Source organism: Gastrolobium bilobum, unplaced genomic scaffold (assembly GCF_033153095.1).
Source record: "Gastrolobium bilobum isolate Gb01-03AN ecotype WA unplaced genomic scaffold, APGP_CSIRO_Gbil_v1 utg150300, whole genome shotgun sequence".
Classification (NCBI taxonomy): Eukaryota; Viridiplantae; Streptophyta; class Magnoliopsida; order Fabales; family Fabaceae; genus Gastrolobium; species Gastrolobium bilobum.
In genome coordinates, this window is record NW_026899015.1 from 25,595 (window position 1) to 40,369 (window position 14,775).

General features: G+C 33.8%; 1 protein-coding gene across 1 annotated transcript; it reads right to left on the minus strand.

The window, feature by feature from the left end:
• Nucleotides 1-295: 295 nt before the first annotated feature.
• Nucleotides 296-14,543, minus strand: LOC133286232 (serine carboxypeptidase-like 2). The gene is made up of 14 exons (XM_061483624.1): nucleotides 14,423-14,543; nucleotides 14,121-14,258; nucleotides 4,157-4,302; nucleotides 3,532-3,728; nucleotides 3,210-3,312; nucleotides 3,071-3,108; nucleotides 2,868-2,969; nucleotides 2,363-2,449; nucleotides 2,143-2,256; nucleotides 1,947-2,018; nucleotides 1,725-1,843; nucleotides 1,404-1,517; nucleotides 529-586; nucleotides 296-379 (listed from the first exon to the last, which is right to left on the minus strand). The coding sequence occupies exons 2-14, from the start codon at nucleotides 14,252-14,254 to the stop codon at nucleotides 296-298; spliced, it is 1,368 nt and encodes a 455-aa protein (XP_061339608.1). The 5' UTR covers nucleotides 14,255-14,258; nucleotides 14,423-14,543.
• Nucleotides 14,544-14,775: the final 232 nt, after the last annotated feature.

Below are 14,775 nucleotides of genomic sequence, written 5' to 3' on the forward strand. Positions count from 1 at the left end.
TTGAATTCTTTTTCTTTGCAATTAATTGTTATTTGGCAATTGGTCCTTTATAACTATTATTCAAATCAATCTCATAAAACTCTTTCCAATTAATCCAACTTTGATAAACAGGCGAACATAGAACTTGGTAGATCAATCATCGCGAAAATAATATTTTTCATATCACTTTATTATTTGAACGATCAGTACACTCGCTGGGCCACAACAACTTGAAAGTCACTTTTACAAAAATCGACTCTAATATTTTACATATAGATAAATAGAATAAAATTTTACATTGAATCGAAACATAATCTTAGATAAGCGAAAATGAGAACCACCTATTGATCATATTATAAACTTCCCTGGGTTTAAATGTTTGGGCCACGTGTCCAGCGCCCTGCGTTACATTAAAATGACCAAAGACAAATCAAGTTAATTCCCAGAAAAAGAAAATTGCTAATTAAGTACTAAAAAAAACAATTTGCTTATAATTAAATTGATACAAATAACTTAGAATTGCATTCCCCAATTAAGTATTGTACTTGCCTTCACGGTCACGTATGTTAGGTAGTGGTCTTCTTTCATTTTGTAGATTTCTGTGAATCTGTGAAATATTTCAAGGACTACGTAATTAATATAAGGGCACACACAGTTTCTTTTTCACCAAAAAGGAAGATATAGAATTACGAACTATGAATGATGTAAAGACTAACCGAGAGTCAGCCCAATTTATTATTAGGGGCATTATAAATAAAAATAAACCAGGAATGATATATATATTAGGAGAGACCAACTATATAATTGTGTAATTGTTAGCATATTTTGTGAGGGTATAACCACCCAATTTGATATTATTGAATCTCTTTCATATTATAGGACAAATCGCGATATACAAAGCTTTCCGATTTGCAAAAATAAAGATAAGGGTTGATCGTACGCAACATTATCCTTATATTTTCACAAAAAAACTGTTGTTCAAACTTGAACTCGTGACCTTCCGATCACAAGAAACAACTTTACCGCTACTTCAAGACTCTCCCTCCAATTTCGCATTATATATCTAAAAATTGGTTATCATAAATTAATTGATGAGTTTTCATATAAATTTTATCTCAGTATTTCATATAACTTTTCAGACACACATGCAGGGTCCTGCTCCGAGTAAATCCTACTTGCAGAATGAGATCACCTACTCTAGTGTACTAACTCTAGTGAGTATAGTGAGTCCTTGTATATAATGTACTGCTACCATTCATTGAATACACAAGTTATGATATGATCTAATATCAGATCAGATTTCCTTTCTTTCTCTTATCTCTTTCTCTATCTTTCATCTCTTAGATTCTGATCTGATACCTTTCACATACTAATGTGTACCCAAACTACTTAGCATTATACTTAAAAAATTACAGCTTAATTACCCGGCAACTTGACCATCAACAAACCATGCACGCCATTTGTCACGTATGCTCATGTTGAATGACTTTATCCAATATTCTGTACTCAGGTGTGGTATAGACATGTCAAGAGCAGAACTGCAATTATAAGCTAAAAAATTAGTATGAACAGATAAAAAGCTGCATCATTTCAAATCCTATAATGATTCAATGAATGTAATTCAATAGATTGGAACACGTGGTATACTAGTATATAGATAACACAAAAGAAAAAGAAAAAGAAAATCAAGAAACACTCATGATATTTTAATCTCTTCTCAAAAACATTATTGTGTCCCAAGTCACCTGTAAACAAGAGCTTCGATGTTGGCATTAGTGAGATTCCGATAATACTCTACAACGCTGCGTATAGTTGTCTTGTATGCCAAAGTCCTGTTGCATCTCAAGAACTCCTTCTTAGTTCCCTATTTTGATGACATAGTTGAATTCATTGCTTAGCTCCATGAACAATTTCAATTAGTTTCATTATGTAATCTTTAAAATATAAATGACTAAATGCAACATTACCTCTCTTACATGAAGTGCCTTCCACACATTTTCGTCATTTGCCCATGTGTCAATAAGGATGTGATCATAACTCTAATAGACAGTTAAAACTTAAAAGTTAGCTCTGCTACCTAGTCTTATGAATCATGAATTTTTTTTCTTTTTGTCTCATTAAATGAATAATAATAACTAAATAATTGACTCAAATTTACTTAACTCTACACCAGAATGCTGAACGATCTTGAACTGATTGAATAATTGCTTGGTTCATACCAGGCGTAGTAACACAAAGAGGTTCCGTAATTTGTTGCTCGTTTATATAACGAACTAGCTGCAAATCAATGGGTTACTTAATTACTTTTCATTTTATGCAGAATTATATCACTTTGAGTAGACCAAATAAATGCACAATTAAAAGTGCAGTGTAGAGCACTAACCTCGGAATAAGCTTCATGATCTGAGACGCACTTTGTGTTTTCCGGATCAATGTTTACATAATCGCCGTTACAATTTTCTTTCATCGACTGCAAAAATGTTTTGAGTTTTGCGGTATATATGTTAGGTGACACGTGAATATAAAAGCATAATCAAGTTCATAATTAGATGCAAAGAAAGAAGATTTGAATGACCATTAATTTTGACCCTCTTTTAAAAAAATTATCATGTTGCCCATCTTCCCAAACTATACATTTTCTCAAATTATATCCTATTTGACCATTACTTGCTTCAGTAAAATACCTTATCAAGGAATAGAATTTGATTAAACTTTATCAAATTAATAGAGGTAAATTGATATATAATTAAAGAAGAGGGACAAAGTTATAAATCGATTTTAAAATAGGGGCAAAATAATCAATCAAGCAATAGCACGACATTAGTTTTGTTGTACAAAAATTGATTCTTTTGAACAATTGGATAATTAGACAATGATGACAACATAACCTCATAGAGTTCTTCTGGTATAAGACCCATATGGTATGCAAATAAAACTTTCATGTTCGTGTCGTGATACACGTCAACGCATGGGCTTGCGATCACATAACCCTAATGAGAAATTAAATGAGATAATTAGTTAGAAAGAGTAGTTTAGAAAATATCTAGCAAAACAGAAAAACACTCCCAAAAAGGGTTTTTTCCTTTTGTACTTTGATGTTGATGAGTGGCACGCTTCTTGCTTTGTAACCTGCCCTTAAAGGAAGCATTGAAGAAATTCAAAACGACAAAGATATTCACTAAGGCCAAATTAGCCTATCAAATTAGCATTGTTTATTATACAATATTTACCTTCATATACTTTTTGAACAAGAGGACCAGTTGTTAATCCTGAATATGAGCCACCACCAATGTAAAATGGATTTGAGCTAAACTTTGGATGATCGATAAACCACTACATTGAAAGTGAAACTTATTACAAGAGATGGAAAAATCATTCCCAAAGTGTTAGATGCAAAATTGTTCTGACAAAAATGTTAGTTGTTTCATAATTAAGAAGTCCTAGACTTTTTATGCTATATAATAAAATATGGTTGAACAGTAGTATAAATTTTTACATTATAAAAATCAAATCATTAACCTTACATACGACTGTAGAACATTAATGGTTCACCTTTAGTAAAAATGTATATGTATGTTCCACCCACAGTATGTCACTGCTATAGTAGCCTTCTTGCGTTTCTGAGTAAGAAAATCCAGTGCCCACTGGCATATCTATGTATATCATATTCAACATATCTGTCCATGCATATGGGTTCAATTCAAGGTTTGGAAGGTTCCCACTATAATTGCGATCCATTACTAATGGCCCTGAAAAATGGTTAACCAAAAAATAATCCAATCTAAATTAATTAAAATATTTTTATTTATTTACTTTTTTGCATTTTCCTTAGTATTTTGCGCAGAAATCTCTACATTTTTTTGATATTTCTAGCCTAAATCATTAGAAAATAATTTCTCGTAGAGTGAGAGTATTTGTTTTTCTAACCACACGTTCTTAACAAAATTCATGGATAATGTTAATTGTATACATTTACTTTTAGTTGATTTATTTTTACATATACTACTGCGGGTTAGTAACATATTATACTAAATAATAACTTTTAGGGCCTATTTTTAAAAAAGTTTACCATCATGTGGTTAAAAAACCAAGTTATATTGTGCGGTGTAAATGTAGCGGGAAAAAAAGTAGCCTAATAATTATTTCTCCAAATAAATATAAATAAAAGATGATTTACCATTTTCGAAAAAAAATGCAGAAAGGCCAGAGCAGCCTGGACCTCCAACGAACCAAAGTAAAAGTGGATCAATGAAAGGATTTCTTTGAGACTCCACAAATAAGTAAAATATTTGGACCTCTTCTCCTTCTCCCACTCCTATGTATCTACGCAATAACAAGTAACTATAAGTTTAAACACTACCAGGATCTAGCATCATACAAGTTAGAAAAATAATATAAAATCATTAATATAATCTTACTAAACAATTTAAGATTTTGGGTTGAAATAGTTCTCTAATAATATCAGAGCCTCAGTGTCATGGATTCGATCCTCATTGCCCTCATTTAATTAATAATTAATTAAGTCTACTGAAATTTCTTAGCACAAATAAGCTGGATCAGATGCATCATCCACCCTTCAAGTCCAACGGGCTATTGTGTGAGGGGACGTGTTAGAAAACTAATATGAAACCATTAATGTAGCCTCAACCAATATCTTAAGCTTTTGGACTGAGACATGTTGTGGTCTAATTTAGCCTATTGGTGGCGGTCCCTAGCCATGGGCTCCTCGAACCCACTTGTTAGTGATATTAGAGCCAGGTTGGGCTCGAGCTAGCTTAGTGATTGGCTAGAGGCTGGTTTAGTACTTTGGGCTTGGGTACTCGGTTGAGAGGGAACATATCAATTGGATATAACTAGATAGACCCCTGAACCCAATACCTTAAGGTTTTGGGTTTGATTGTGGTGTTCCATGCCCACTTAATGACATTGCTCACTTAACCCATGGTTGGCTGTTTCTCCCCGCCATGAGCTCCTCTTGCACAGCCTAACAATTGGTATTAGAGCCGAGTTGAGTACTTTGGGCTTGGGTACTTGGTTGAGAGGGAGCATACCAATTGGATATAAGTAAATGGACCCATGAACCCAATGCCTTAAGGTTTTGGATTTGATTGTGATGTTCCAAGCCCTCACTTAATGCCATTGCTTACGTAACCCATGGTTGGCTGTCTCTTTCTGAAGAAATGAAGAAGTTATTTCTCTGAATAACTCAATTTCTTAATTCATTGAGACCCAATAGGTCCTTTTTATATTGAGTACAATGAGCTACACCAATAAATAGCAACGGTAAACTAAGAGACTTATTTACAATAACAAGAAACACTAATAAATAAAGGAACAGATAACAAAAAGCAATAAATGATAAATCACAATCTAGAATATTCTACACTCCCCCTCAAGTTGGGAGATATTTATTGATCATTCCTAACTTGCTGATCAAAACCTCAAAGGTCGGCTTAAGTAATTCTTTGGTGAGAATATCTGCCGTATGTTCCTTGGTAGGTATATATGACAAACATACACTATTGTCTTCTAATTTTTCTTTGATAAAGTGACGATCAACTTCCACATGTTTTGTTCTGTCATGATGAACAGGATTTTGAGCAATGCTGACAGCAGCCTTATTATCACAATATAATCTGATAGGTAAGGGATAAGAGATCTTCAACTCCTCCAGAAGCCTTCTTAACCAAATTCCTTCACAAATGCCATGGGCTAGAGCCCGAAATTCCGCTTCTGCACTGCTTCTTGCAACAACAATTTGTGTCTTACTTCTCCAGGTCACAAGATTTCCCCAGACATAAGTACAATATCCTGAAGTAGATCTTTGGTCCATTGCAGAGCCAACCCAGTCCGCATCTGTATAAATTTCAATCATCCTTTTGTTCCCCTTTTTAAAGAGAATTCCTCGACCAGAGGAGTTTTTGAGGTACTTGAGAATTCTATAAACAACACTGAGGTGTTTTTCCTTAGGAGAATGCATGAATTGGCTAACCATGCTCACGGCAAAAGCAATATCAGGACGAGTGTGAGACAAATAGATTAATTTCCCCACAAGTCTCTGGTACTGCTCCCTATCAACATTTTCCATGTCCTCAACTCCCAACTTGATATTAGCTTCAATTGGAGTCTCTGTCGGCTTGCACCTAAGCATACCTATTTCTTGCAACAGGTCTAGAATGTATTTTTTCTAAGTTAAAGAAATTCCTTCCTTACTCCGAGCAACTTCCATGCCAAGGAAATATTTGAGAGGTCCAAGATCTTTTAGTTCAAACTGGTCAGCTAAACATTTTTTTAAAGAGGTTATCTCCCCGCTATCATTACCAGTGACAATAATGTCATCAACATAAACGATGAGAATAACAATTCTACCTTTGTCAGAGTGTTTAAAAAATAAAGTGTGATTAGTCTGAGCTTGGGTGAACCCTCTCCCCTTAACAGCTTGAGTAAATTTCCCAAACCATTCTCTGGGAGATTGTTTAAGTCCATAGAGAGACTTATGCAACTTGCACACAAAACCATCCCCTTTATCAAAACCAGGAGGTGGATCCATGTAAACTTCCTCATGTAGATCACCATTCAAGAAGGCATTCTTAACATCTAACTGTTGCAATGGCCAATCAAGGTTGGCAGCAAGAGATAGCAGAAAGCGGATAGTTTTAAGCTTGGCAACAAGAGCAAATGTCTCCTGATAATCTATCCCATGGGTCTGAGTAAATCCCTTAGCAACTAATCTGGCCTTATACTTATTGATGCTATTGTTTGCATTAAATTTTATTATGAATACCCACTTGCAACCAACAGTTTTCTTTCCTTTAGGTAATGTCACAAACTCCCATGTTGCATTTTTTATAAGTGCATCCATTTCTTCTAATACTGCATTCCTCCATTTTGGGTCATCAAGTGCTTCTTGGATATTTTTGGGTATCCTGGTACTGTCTAACATAGTGTTGAAAGCACGAAAACCTGGAGACAACTTCTCATATGAGATATAATGGGAAATAGGATGAGCAGTGCAGGATCTAGTACCTCTGCGAAGAGCAATGGGCATATCAATGTTGGCTGTACTAGTGCATTCGAGTAGGTTGCCGGAGCAAGGACTCGAGTCAGGATCCTGGCAGTCTAGAGTATCTTGATGTGTTTTGCGCCTGCTGTAAAATTTTCCCCATTTACCAGGAGGATCACTAGTCTCAGGTATATTTGCTCCCCTTGTTTCCTTCCCAATAACTCTCCCTGTTTCCAAAGGCCAAGATAAGACAACAACATCATTTGGTTTCCTAGACTTATCTTCATCCATACTAATACCAATAGACTCCCCCTGAAGAGAAGTCAGGGAGAAAAAGGATTGTGTCTCATAAAAGGTAACATCCATGGAAACAAAGACCTTACGGAGAGAAGGTGAGTAACACTTATAACCTTTTTGATTAGGGGAATATCCTATGAAGACACATCTAATAGATTTAGGGTCAAGTTTGGACCTTTGATGTGGAGGAATATGCACAAAAACCACACAGCCAAATAATCTGGGAGGAAGAGAAGAAAGGGCATTGAAAAAGGAAAAAGATTTAGTAAGACAAGATAAAGGAGAATCAAAATTTAGTACCCGAGAAGGCATCTGATTAATGAGATAAAAGGCTGTCAAGACAGCTTCCCCCCACAGATATTTAGGGACATGCGTTGTGAATAAGATAGCTCGAGCAACTTCTATGAGATGTCTATTTTTCCTTTCAGCCACCCCATTTTGTTGAGGGGTGTTAGGACAAGAACTTTGATGAACAATTCCACGCTGGTTTAGGTAATCTCCAAGGACAGAATTAAAATATTCAGTACCATTGTCTGTTCGCAGAATTTTGATAGAGGTCTGGAATTGAGTTTGAATCATAGCATGAAAGTTTTTAAAAGTGGATGCCGCATCAGACTTATCTTTTAAGAGATATACACAACATACCCTAGAATGATCATCAATGAAAGTAATAAACCAACGAGCACCCGAGACATTTTTTTCACGAGCAGGTCCCCAAATATCACTATGAATCAATGTAAAGGGAGAAGATTCATGATATTTCTTAGGAGAATAAGTGACACGAGAATGCTTTGCAAACTGACAAATATCACAAAGAAAGGAACTTGGCTTTTTATTGATAAATAAGTTCGGGAATAACTTCAAAAGATAAACAAAGTTTGGGTGTCCTAACCTACGATGCCATAACAAAACATCATTACAGTCATATGATAAACATAGAGAGTTGTTCGAAAAAATCCTCCTTTCACAAAGATCCTCTTTAAAATAGTAGAGCCCTTCTTCCTCTCTAGCACTGCCAATCATCATCCCTGAGTTTTGCTCCTGAAAGATACAAGCATTTGCAGAGAACTTAGCAACACAATGCAACTCAGCAGTAAGTTTGCTAATAGACATGAGGTTACAAGTAAGAGATGGAACATGAAGGACTGAGTTCAAAATAATATGCTCAGAAATTTTAATGGATCCTTTTCCCGCAATAGTGGAGAAATTCTTATCAGCTGTTTTTATTTGTGACTGGTGATAGTAAGGGGTATAGGAGCAAAATAAGGTTGCATTACCTGTCATGTGATCAGAGGCCCCTGAATCAAGGATCCAACGATTACTACGTTCAACATGGAATGCCATACCTTTTTGAGCAACATGACTAGTTGTATCAGCGTCCATGGCTTTTGAACAACAGGTACCCAGAAAAAAGGTTCCTCCGAAAAAAAAATGAATAGGAAGAAGACTTCAAAAACAAAAAAAAGAACAGGGAAGACACTGGAATATAACTAGCTCTTGATACCATGAAAAGAACCACTTCAACCCAAAACCTTAAGGTGTTGGGTGAGAGTATTTTTAATGGTTTATATTATATTCTAACACGCCCCCTCACGCAAGAGCCCTTTGGGCTTGAAGCGTGGATATTGTACAGAGGCCCAATTTTTGGTTTACCTTCTTTTTGTGCTTTTTATTTTTATTTAATTCCACTCGAAAGTGGGGGGCGGTGAGGATCGAACTCGTGACCTTATGGTCACTGAAGCTCTGATACCATGAAGAAATGAAGAAGTGTTTTCTCTGAATAACTTAATTTCTTAATTCATTGAGACCCAATGGGTCCTTTTTATATTGAGTACAATGAGCTATATCAATAAATAGCAACGGTAAACTAAGAGACTTATTTACAATAACAAAAAACACTAATAAATAAGGGAACAAATAACAAAAAGCAATAAATGATAAATCACAATCTAGAATATTCTACACTTCCTGCCATGACTCCTCTTGCATGGCCTAGAAATTCAATAAGAGCCGGATTAGGCTTGAGCTAGCCAGGTTACACTTGAGTCTTTAGGGAGATATTGTTGGGATATTCAAGTGTGATGAATCTCGCATTCATTGGTAATGAGCTAAGTGGATATAAGTGAATGGACTCATGAACCTAATATCTTAAGGTTTTGGATTAAGATGTGGTGTCGGATCCACTTAATGTGGTTGGTTTAGCTTAGCCCATTGATAGTTATCCCCCGTTACGGACTCCTCCCTAGACCTGCCTAACAGTGGTAAAACGTTGTAAATAACTTACCATTAGACATTTTGTACTTGTGTATAGGGGTGAAACTGGACCGGGTCGGCCTACAGGGGCCTACGGCTTGGCCTACATCAGGCCAGACCTGACTTAGTATATTTTGTAAAACAGGTCGGACTTGGGCTTTGAAAAAGCTTGTTTAATAAAAAGACCGTAGGCCCACTTTCACAAGGACTGGCCTATAAGCCTACAGGCAGGCCTATATTGTACTATTTATTTCAAATAAAACAAAATAGAATAAGTATGTCTTGAAGAAAAAATAAAAGATATAAATTTAATCAATTGCAATTATTTATAACTTAATTATATTTGATTATATTTTAATAGAAATTTGACTTTATTTCTTATGTAGGAAGAATCAACATCTCAGCATGTTAGATTGTGTATATGAATATATTAAAAGATTTTTGAGAGAGGTTATACTTACTACAAACATTATGATGTGTTTGTTCGATTCATGTAGTTATTTTAATTTACATAGTATGGATTTGTTTGTTGGATATGATGAAATATATGTTATTTAGTTTGAGCATTTTTCTTTTAAAAGTGACTTAAATGCAGATTGTATGAGTTTTGTTGTGATTCGTGATTCTATTTGGACGTTGAAATTATGATTTTTGGTTTAGCAACAGAATTTGAGTATTTTGTAAAGTTGATTCATGGTTCTGCTTGGAAGTTAAAAATTAATAAGCAAACGGGCTAGGGCATGCCATTTGTTTTTTCATAAACGGGTCAAGTCAGGCTAACAGTTAGACTCATATTAGGCTTGGACCAGGCCAAATTAAAAAATTTTGACGTAGACTTGGGCTTTCCGAGGCAAAGCTTGGCCCAACCCAACCCAGCCCACCCCTACTTGTGTACAATCAAAGATACTAACTTCACTTAGGTATGTACCAAAATCGTGCCTTTGCTAACTAAATGGGACACAAAACTATCATAAATAATGCAATTATTTGGAATGTTGTGTATAATTGTTGAGAAAATTAATTCAACCAATTTTAAACAAAATAAAATTTATATAACAATTTTCATTGAATTTTGATTTTTTATTATTATTAAGACTTCTTAAATTTTTATATTATGCTTGTTTTGAATTGTTTACCTACAAAGACACTGAAACACTGACCAAAATGTCACTGTTCATCAACTTTTTTACCTAAATGTCACGCAAATAGTGTTATTTCTCAATATACCACAGGGGCCTACCATGTAAGCGAACTTGGTTAAAATCAATTTTGCTGACGTGTCACATTTTTAATGGATAACAAGTATCAAATTTTAAAAAAATAATAATAAAAAAATGAAGATCGCCTACCATGTAAGCGAACTTGGTTAAAATCAAGTTGGTGTCCACTAGAAACGTGACACGTCAGCAAACCGAGTTCGCTACACCGGGTAGCGAACTTGCCCCCATGGCAGATTGGAAAATAACACTGTTCGTGTGGCATTTAGGTAAAAAAATTGGTGAACAATGACATTTTGGTCACTGTTTCCAAAGACACTTTCAACGTGTATATCCTTTCAATTGATTCTCAAAAAAATTCTAAATTTAAATTTTTAAAAGAAAAACAACTAAACCTTGTAAGAGGTTTGTTGGACTCCTATATTGGGGCGTGGCCCATGTATGGTTATGACATCTGATACCCATAAACCATAGCCCAAATTTAAGGGATAGAGTTGGACTGTTACTTCCCAAAGGCAAACAGTTTCAGCTCTCTCTGCAGACCACATTTCAGGACTTTATAATCCTTAGTTTAAAATGGAAAGAAAATAAGACTCAGATGGAATTTAAGAAAAAGAGAAGGACTTAAATGGAAATTTATTTTACCTTAAATAGAAAATGTGCACCCAAAACAATACGGGCTGGGTGTATATTAGAAAAATCCCTATCTGCACGCTGTATTTATCATTTTTTTTAATTTTAAAATATTAATTATGAAAAGGCAAATATATATATTTTTTTAGATATTATCTACATTCATTGATTATTGGACTAGAACTCTGAAACCACTAGTTAGTTAGAACAATGATCCGTGCTAGTTAGTTAGAACAATGATCCGTGTATTTGATATTAATATTTTTTTTTCTCTTGTGTAATAGAATGTTCAAAATTATATACATAGAATGGATATAATATAACATAAACTTGTCAACATATTTGGCGAAGAAAAGTTGAATAGGAATTGGGTCCACAAGATGTAAGGGGGTGTTTGGTTCAAGTTTTTGGAGAGGATTACCGGTAATCCTTCTTTGGTAAATGTAATTACCACGTTTGGTAGAAGGAATAAATTACGATTCCCGGATATCCAAGGATTACCGGTAATTTGATTTATAAAGAAAAGTCACTATTCAGATTAACAAAAATAATATGGTAATTCGGAATACCAATCAGAATACCAAGTAAAGGGAAAGCACAACAATAAATTTTGAGACAAAAATACCCCAATACACATAAAAATCTAGACCCAATCTATCAATTACAAAAGTAAAAATAGTTTGGGGTTATTTTTGTAAAATAACCTCATATTCCAAGTCATATTTCGTTCTAAACCAAATATGGAATCAGTAATTTTTACCCAGTATTCCCGGTAATATTTTGACGAACCAAACACATCTTTCGTAAGATTCCAAGTAAACTCAATTTCTACTGAATTCCCATTAATCATGATTTCCGGTCACCAAAAATTTTTTCCTGTACCAAACACACCGTAAGGGTATTTACATCAGCCATATGTAATTCTGGGTCAGAGTTGAATGCAAGAAATTGAATTGGAATCATATTATTAGCTCAATATGTTATAGAGGCTGGAGAAGGACAAGAATATTAAATAAGTTGCAGTGAGTGGTGTGGGTGTAGCAGCTGTAGCTGTAGGTATAGGGAAAGAAAGATACTCTCCTTTATTATTTCTCCACTAAACTCGTGAGCATGGGACATAGAACGTTAATTTGCCCTATATTGGGTTTATCTCTCCACCACAGTATGGTACACTCATCTATTTCTTTATTTGTTGGACTGTTACTTCCCAAACAGTTTCAGCTCTATCTGCACGCAGTATTTATCATTTTTTTAATTTTAAAATATTAATTATGAAAAGGAAAATATATATATTTTTAGATATTATCCACATTCATTGATTATTGGACTAGAACTCTGAAACCACTAGTTAGTTAGAATGGAATAACATATATTCTATCTCATTTCATCTAATACATATGTTTTTCTTCTCTCCCAATTTAGGAGGCATTCGAAGAAATCAGTGTAATAAAATTATTACTTTTAATTATGGAAAAAGTGTGTGTCATTTTAAATGATGTAAAGTTGTGTCATTTTAAGAGAGAAAAAGAGATAGATAAAGGAGGAGAGAGAGTTGACAAAAATAAAATAAAAGTGTGAGTCACACCTCTTTGTGAGAGTGAAAAGATATAAATTGTGTCATTTAAAAGGATAATCACTTTCCCCCTTTAATTATATCTATTTTGCAAACAATGAAATTAAATTTTGCTCCGTTTTATTATAAAATACGAAAATAAAATTATGGTAATTCATTTCGTCCTATCTATTTTCATTTCATTCTACCCATCTTTAAATATCTAAACATAATATAAGATTAATATAATGGACATTTGTGATTCTTAAAAACCCCAAAAAAAAAAAAAAAATTTGCATTCTCATGAACTAATCTGGCCCATTCCATAATTTTCAATAATAAATTTAGGAGTTTACATTAAAAAAAAAAACAGGTGAGAACACGACAAATGACTACTATTGTTGGAAAAAGAAGAAGCAATCTAGTACACGGTTTGGAAAAAAAAGTAATCGTAGTTCATGGACCACAAGGAAGCAGTCCCTAAATTGCAGGGGCCAGTTGTTATCCCTTATTTTACCATGTTAATTAAGTTATTTTATTATTAACAATTTATAGTTTTGATTAACACATTGAATATTTGCTTATCGAATACTTTTATGTCAAATGAGATTTATACTTATTTGAGTTTTATAAGAGTTATGTTGTAGAAAAAATGATTGTGTAATATTATAGAGATTCGTTTTGCATGTCGTAATTTTTTTTCTTTTTTCTTCAAAAAGTGTGGGCTCCACAAAATGTTATGTGTGTAGGAAAGTTTGTTGTGTCACGTTAAGTGATAAATGCAAATCCCTACTTATTTTACTTGAGATTTATAATTAATTCATTCGAGGCATGTTTTTTGTTTTCTTTAAAATTTATTATGGGTGCATACTCAATTGAACTCAATAATTTGAGTAGGACAAATCCAAACTCAACCCTGATGACACTATGAACAGATTTGGTTCAAAAAACGCCTCCAATCTAAGCTAAACTCAAGGTATTGATGAACAATCATAATCTCCATCTCTTAAATATAAATTTTACTTTTAGAAATCTCTAATTTATAGAAATTATACGTTATTTAATAAATTATGATCATATCAATGAAAATAATAATCAATAATCACTTGAACAAAAAGAAGAAATGAACTTTTTACCAAAACAAAGAAAAAATAAATAAAATAAAAAACGAAAGAAATGAATTTACCCAGTTTCAAGCTTGAATGGAAGGTCACCATTATAGCCCGGTAGGTTCTTGACAATAGAACCCGCAGAAGCCATAAGTGGCAGAAGCATTACAGCAACTGAAACCACACAGCTACATCTCCAACTCCAAGCCATGGCCCTAAACAGCAACACAAGAACTTTCAATACTAACCCAACACAAATGGCTTCGTTACCAATCAATTTTCCTCTTTTCTCTCTTAGATAATATGCTAAGAATTTCAAATAAAATAAAATAAAAAAGCAAAAATTAATATTAAAAATGAGTGACGAATGAACACTTACCAGTTAGAGATTCTGAATATTTTGTGAGAAATCGAAAAGGTTAGTGCAGGTCAACTAGGCTGAAAGAAGAACCGAGCGAGAGTGAGAGGGCATCAAGAGAGAAGAAGAATGAGCCGTTTTTGAGAATGGTGTAGCCTTTTCTTTTTTGAAAACAAGAGATGCCTTTCATTTGTTTAAATTATCTACACGTGTCATTTTTGTTTGCTAGTATGATTTACTCTTGTTTATTTTGTATTTATTCTATTGATTTTTTTTGTTTACAGAATAATTGCATATAAATTATGTTCTAAAATCCAAATCAGAGATTAAACAAAGAATTGATTCAACTAGCTAAATTTATATTAAAATGTTAA

What these genes read in the sequence shown, in the direction of transcription:
- LOC133286232 (XM_061483624.1), bottom strand. Translation starts at nt 14,254, where the DNA reads ATGGCTTGGAGTTGGAGATGTAGCTGTGTGGTTTCAGTTGCTGTAATG. An exon ending in GTTCAGCATTCTGGTGTAGA is followed by an intron (nt 2,019 to 2,142) that starts GTTAAGTAAATT and finishes ACTGTCTATTAG; the next exon opens with AGTTATGATCACATCCTTAT. An exon ending in ATCGAAGCTCTTGTTTACAG is followed by an intron (nt 1,518 to 1,724) that starts GTGACTTGGGAC and finishes TTATAATTGCAG; the next exon opens with TTCTGCTCTTGACATGTCTA.